The 6143-nt window shown below is 33.6% G+C and overlaps 1 protein-coding gene across 1 annotated transcript; it reads right to left on the bottom strand.

Annotated features, from left to right (window-relative positions):
* Window positions 1–771: 771 nt before the first annotated feature.
* Window positions 772–4517, bottom strand: LOC149564855 (auxin-induced protein AUX28-like). The gene is made up of 5 exons (XM_089818429.1): window positions 3212–4517; window positions 1898–2190; window positions 1655–1799; window positions 1504–1568; window positions 772–1354 (listed from the first exon to the last, which is right to left on the bottom strand). Exons 1-5 carry the CDS (start codon window positions 3847–3849, stop codon window positions 1350–1352), a joined length of 1146 nt encoding a protein of 381 aa, XP_089674555.1. The 5' UTR covers window positions 3850–4517; the 3' UTR covers window positions 772–1349.
* Window positions 4518–6143: the final 1626 nt, after the last annotated feature.

Below are 6143 nucleotides of genomic sequence, written 5' to 3'. Positions count from 1 at the left end.
ACAACATTTAGATCGTCATTTTCATATATAAATTGAACCATGTCAATTGTACCATTATAATTTATAACTTCCCATATTTTAATGTAAAGTATTACGAACAACATCTTCTAAAAAGAACTCCTTATAAGGTGAATATCACCTAAATAAGTAATTGTGAAGCCCTAATTTGATTTTAATAATGGGTTGCCTCTAGTTTGGCAATTTAGGTGGTTCTAATTTGATCTACTAATAATCAAATGATCTAATTAGTTTCAAAACTTTCATTAGTGCTCCACTTCTAGTTCACTTCAAGAATAGGATTGACTTATATGACACAAATGACATGTTAAATCATTAGCTTCTACAAATCTAGATAAGTAATTACGAAACCCTAACTTGATTTGAAAAACTGATTACCTCTAGTTTTGCAACTTAGGTGGCTCTAAATTTATCTATGTAGAATCAAATGATCTAATTTGCATCAATATTTAGATTAAGTTTGCAATGACTAATGCTATCAAAGAATTGGATTGACTTCTATGACATGTGTTTTAATTTAATGAAGATAATAAACAAAATAGTTGTTAATTGTCTATTTCAAAGACATAAAATTTTGTCTATCAGAAGACCTTTATGATAAGCCATCTAAAGATCAATAGTACTAATTACAACTTATGAGAAAAATAATGCAAAAGAATTCTCAAAAGCGTCAAAAAAGTTCATCACGAATGCACGCTACAAAACATAATTCAAAACATCACTATGTTGTAATTGGATAGAAACTGAAGAGGATTAAGAAAGTAACTCTCAACTTATATAAATATAGTGTCTAAATACCCACAATTCTTCTTATAGGAGAAAGAAGAATACGAAGTTGGCAGAAAGTAGATCAATAGTCCATTAAAAAAAACATAATCATATGTTTGGAATTCCTCCAATGGACTTTATTTTATCTACTTGAAACCCAATACTCAGGTATGGTACATTTCACAATTGACTGTATTGTATTTACTTGAAATCCGAGTATAACCAGTATTATACAATTGCAGAATGTCTATGTTTACTTGAAAACCAGGTATACCAATATGATACAATTAGCAATTGATGTCCATATTACATAATGAATGCAAATGGACACCGAAAGAAACAATGATCACATTGAGGAAATGGAGTTTGACAATCATATTAAAACAGAGCAACATTGTTGTTAATGATGATAGTCATCTCCGAACTTGGGATATGTATGTATAAGGTAAAATGGATGGGGAAGTCCATTTCAAATTAGGTTATGAGAATAAACGAACAAGAGATGTCTATGTTCTATATAAATGTAGATGACTGTAGTTCTAGTGCTTTGCTTTCTGGAGTCTTTAAGCTGTAATAAAACAATGCTTATTGTCAGCTAAAAGGTGTAAAAATGAACCTATATGAAAAGCCATATTGAAGTAAACAACTCCTACAATTTTCCATGCAAATAACCTAAATCCAAACTTCAAAGATAGTGGAAATTAGGGTTTAACCTACCAACAAGGGCACTTGTTTCCGATGTTTTCATGATCCTCAACCGCTTGACTGTGTTTACAAACATTCTGCAACAACATAGTTATGTTAGCTAAAAACTACAAGTTCACCAACCTTTTTGATGAAAACAATGGAGAAATTTTTAGAAACCTACTTCCATGGAATGTCCCCTACAAGCATGCAATCTCCTTCCTTGTCTTCATAGGTCAGAACCATGTCGGAAGTACGGTCCAAAAGCCGCATTGAACTATTGGCGGCCCCATACTGAATTCCCAAGGTAGTTCGAGATCCATTCTGACCTGAGTTTAACATGAACAAATAGCTAAGAGTAAGCCTCCATTGTCATGTGAATGGGAAAACACGCCACATAAAGAAAGAAAGATATTGAGAAGCTTACTTTCCGTGGTTGATTGAAACATATTTTCCAAATCTTGAACAAGGGTCTCGTAAGATTCATGGGAACGCAGGTCCACTTTTCTACCAATGGCTACACCATCCATGTTCACCTTCACATACCGTGAATTGCCATGGTTTTCTCCACAAGATTTGGGATGGGAACCAAGAGAATTTTTCCTGTATGCCTGAATAGGAGGCCAACCTACAGCTTGCTTTTCTCCACAAGGCTTAGGGTTTGAGTCCAGTGAATTTCTCCTGCATGCCCTAATCGGAGGCCAACCAATTGCTTGAATCCTGTTAAGATGGTCAACAAAGAAATATATCAATTATAGCATATAGAAATCTTGGTAGAAATTCTATCACTACCTCATCAGGACAAGCGCCATTTCCTTTGAGATACCCCTAGCAATGTTAGAAGTAAAAATTCATACAAAATCATAATCTAGGAAAAGAAACAGTAGAGAAGAGTTGTAGCCCAATAGTAGAGCATTCCTTATCCAATTAGATGGTTCTGGGTCTGAATCCTAGCTTGTCATGTACTCTTTATATTAAATCTAGTGCTGGTTGATGGAGAACTAGTTGATTTCAAGTAGAGGGTGACTTTTGAAGGTGACAAACTTCATTGTAGAGGAAAACACCCTAATGCAGATTGGGTGGTTCTATATTAAAATATCATTCAGTTCATGTTTTCTAAGAATCATATGATAAGCTGACATTGGCATGTTGTGATGGTGACAATTAAGGGTAATACATTTGACCTTGCAAGACATGCAACTTAGAGGAGAGAGCCCTTATATTATATTGTTTGTGATTTCTAAGAACCATTGGCATGTGCTGATGGTGAAGTTGTGGTGACTTTGTTCTTGTCATCAAAGTTCAAATCCTATTTGGGTGCTATTATTGAATGTTTAAATAAGGATCAGTTACTGTATTTGTGACTTCAATGATTCATAACTCTAGGTCAAGAGTATTTCCCCTCTTCAAATATAAGAATCGCATAATCTGGACAATTTATACCAAATAATTAGAAGATCTGAACAATTTACAGAATAAACAGGGTAAATTTCCACACATGCAAATGAGGCTCAGCAAAAGCAAAGGGATCTCACACTAATGTCTGGAGAGACTAAAGCCAATATTAAAAATTGTTTACTATGAAATATGAACTAATCCATTTAATGGGAGTTAAAGACAACTAATTAAGGTCTGCCTGCAGAGTACAATGAAATGCAAATCTATCTGATGACTACATATATACACATCTTCAAATCCAAAACCTCTCATAAACAAATGAAAACACAGAAATGGTCCTTACTTTGTAGGAGGTTCACCAGCAACTGGACGAGGCTCAGATGGTTGAGACATCCTACATGTGTTCCAATACAATAACAGATTGTTCCTCTCAATGCCATGATTTTCCTGCCTGCTCTTCTTGAACAAGTCCTGAGTTTGCCTTGTTCGGCATACATTAGTTGTAATGCCAGTTGAAACCCCATCATCCTGAATGGCTTCATTGTAGCTCCTTTTCACCCCAATCAATCTTTTTATACTGCTTCTATCCTCAGAGAAAGTATCACTGCTCTTAAATTCTCTTTTTGTTCCTGCATGTTGCATTGTTCCAATGGACTCTGGAAGAACATTATCACCAACCCAAAGGCTTAAACCCAAGCTTAATTCAAGATCACTATCTTCATAGCCTCCACATTTATCAATGTTCTCACAAGAAGAAGATGTCACCTCTGTGAATCCAATACAATCATACCCTTCCTTGTGTTTTTGAGCATCTGTGCAGCTTAACTCTGAACAAAGAGGCCTATTCATTAATGAGTTGTCTGAATGGTCCGAGCTCAGATTACTTCTACTGAAAGGGTAATAAATCTCAGGCTTGTTTGATTTCTTATTGGCTTCAGAAGAAACGGGGCTAACAACTGAGAACGATTTCTCCATTCTCATGTATATGAGAATGTTTGACAAAGACGAAAGATATCTTCGAGGAAAGAGTTTATGAAAATCCAGTGCACAAGCTGCAATCCTTTCAACATCCAGTATAAACTAAGATAACTCAACTAAAACTTCTTGCCTTAAAAGAAATCCAAGCAAGCGGGTCTGAATAAACACATGAGACTTGAGAGCCCAACATAGAAACAGCACGATCTTAGAAATTTTGGCCTCAAAACAAGCAATTTTGAATGAAATTGAATGCACATTGCACAACCCAATATAGAAACAGCAAATCCACAACCCAGTCAGCCTTTTAGACCAAGATGGCAGTTTCTAATGTCAAAAAAATGCTCTTTTTTCTTGAGGCTTTGAGAACCCACATGGCAAAAGACATTTTCCCTTTGTTACACCGTAAACAGCAATACTATCCAGTATGCCAACGGATTTGAATACAATACACTCAAATTCCAAAGCTTGAGCAACACACAAGAGAAATATATGAATTTATACAAATATATAGTCATTGGAATTCTCAAAACAGGGGGGGGGACATGAACAAAAGGTGCATTGCACTGAATTTACATACAACCAAAGGGACATTCCGACAGGAGAATCCCACCACACTACAAACCCGGACATTGATATATAAATTGAACTTAAAGAAATTCCATCCATGTGGTATGTAGTACCTACTTCACAGGGAATTTAAACACGTTTCAATCCTATCTTACATAAAGCTATGATTACTATATTTAATTTCCTCACTCTAATCAAAACCAAGGAAAAAAAGCTATTCTAACTGAACTAAATTTGGCATGTAGGCAACAAGTCTTGTGTTTATTCCACCCATTGGGCCACTTATCAAGGCAACCTTGTCAAACTGTATCTTAGAATAGAAACCCTTTTGAGATTTTTGCATTGGCTTTGTAAGGTAAAATCAAAGTTCTCATTAATTGCACAACTGTCTAAATAGGTTATTATACTATTTGCTTATCTCAAGACAATATGTTGGATCTTTCTTCCCATGTTATTATTATTATTCATAGAATTTATGGGTCTCACTCATAGTTTATAAAGAAAGTGGCTCCCTGTGTTCCCCATCTTGAGGACACAGTGCAAGGTTTCAATTGTCTTTAACGTGTGACTTGGGCAACTACCATTCAATTCAAATCTCCATGTACAAGGTGTAGCAAGTCCATTGATGTGGTTCGGTTTGCTCCTACACCCAGTCAAAATGTAATTAACACATTGATTGAGGTGTCGTTGAACTTAGTGGGAGTCTTCATTTCTAATCCAACATGAATTTTCAATGGAACATTGGGTTTGGGGCTAAACAAGATAATTTGCACTCATACATGCATCTTGAATTGAATTTGACATGTGTTTAAAAGTATTCAAAAGGTAGGATAGTTGGTTTCACATTTAATATGTTATGGTAACTAATTATGGGTACAAATACATGGAAATTGTCACTTCAATGTTTGCTAGACATCTTTTTCATTGTGTTAGGTTTGATGTTTAAGTATATTTGTTTAATTTATTAATGTATCTAAGAGGTTATGTATATGGTATTTACTTTTTGGATAAATCTTTTAGATTGTGAAGTCGCGCATAAAAAAATGTAAACAGAAGTGTGTCAAATCTTTGGAAAATGTTTATGAGGTATGTTAACTTTATCAGATATGTTTAAATTATTTTATTATTTTTAATTTCTTCTTTATCTAAAAGTAACAACATATTAGTCTCTATAATTTTATTTAAACAATGTAAATTTGTTGTAATTTGTAGGATGGTCGGTCTTCACATATGAGATTTGATAGTTAAAAGTATTTTAGGTACATCCTTTTTGAATATGTGATTTATGAGTTAGCGTGGATCTATCCTAATTAACTTTATAAATCTCAATTCAATAAGAGACTTGCAATAGAAGTATTCAAAGAATTGGGATTCAAGAGTTAGATTCAATGATCTTTGATTATGGATTCAAAAATATGTATTGTCACTTCAATGTCTTCTAAATACCTTTTTCTTCATGTTAGATTTAAACATTAAAATAAATTTCTTTGATTCATTTTTGAAACTAAAAACTATGTATTAATCTTTATGTTTTGATTATGTTTACACCCATATTCTATGAATTTTTTATTATAGATTCAAAAATATGTTTTATCACTTCAATGTCTTCTAGACACCTTTTCACTTTAGATTTAAACATTAAAATAAGTCTATTTGACTCATTTTTATAACTATAATATATATTAATCTTGATATTTCCATCTAGAAAATACATTTTCTTCAAATTAAGA

This window comes from Cupressus sempervirens, chromosome 3 (assembly GCF_028749045.1).
Source record: "Cupressus sempervirens isolate cs-2001-9-10 chromosome 3, ASM2874904v1, whole genome shotgun sequence".
NCBI lineage: Eukaryota > Viridiplantae > Streptophyta > Pinopsida > Cupressales > Cupressaceae > Cupressus > Cupressus sempervirens.
The sequence above is the reverse complement of the archived record's forward strand: the minus strand, read 5'-3'. Positions and strand labels throughout refer to the sequence as shown.

Coding starts and splice junctions, on each gene's coding strand:
- LOC149564855 (XM_089818429.1), bottom strand. CDS start 3,849: ATGAGAATGGAGAAATCGTTCTCAGTTGTTAGCCCCGTTTCTTCTGAA. Junction 2,191..3,211: donor GCTGGTGAACCTCCTACAAA/GTAAGGACCATT, acceptor CCATCTTAACAG/GATTCAAGCAATTGGTTGGC. Junction 1,569..1,654: donor GTAGGGGACATTCCATGGAA/GTAGGTTTCTAA, acceptor ATGTTGTTGCAG/AATGTTTGTAAACACAGTCA.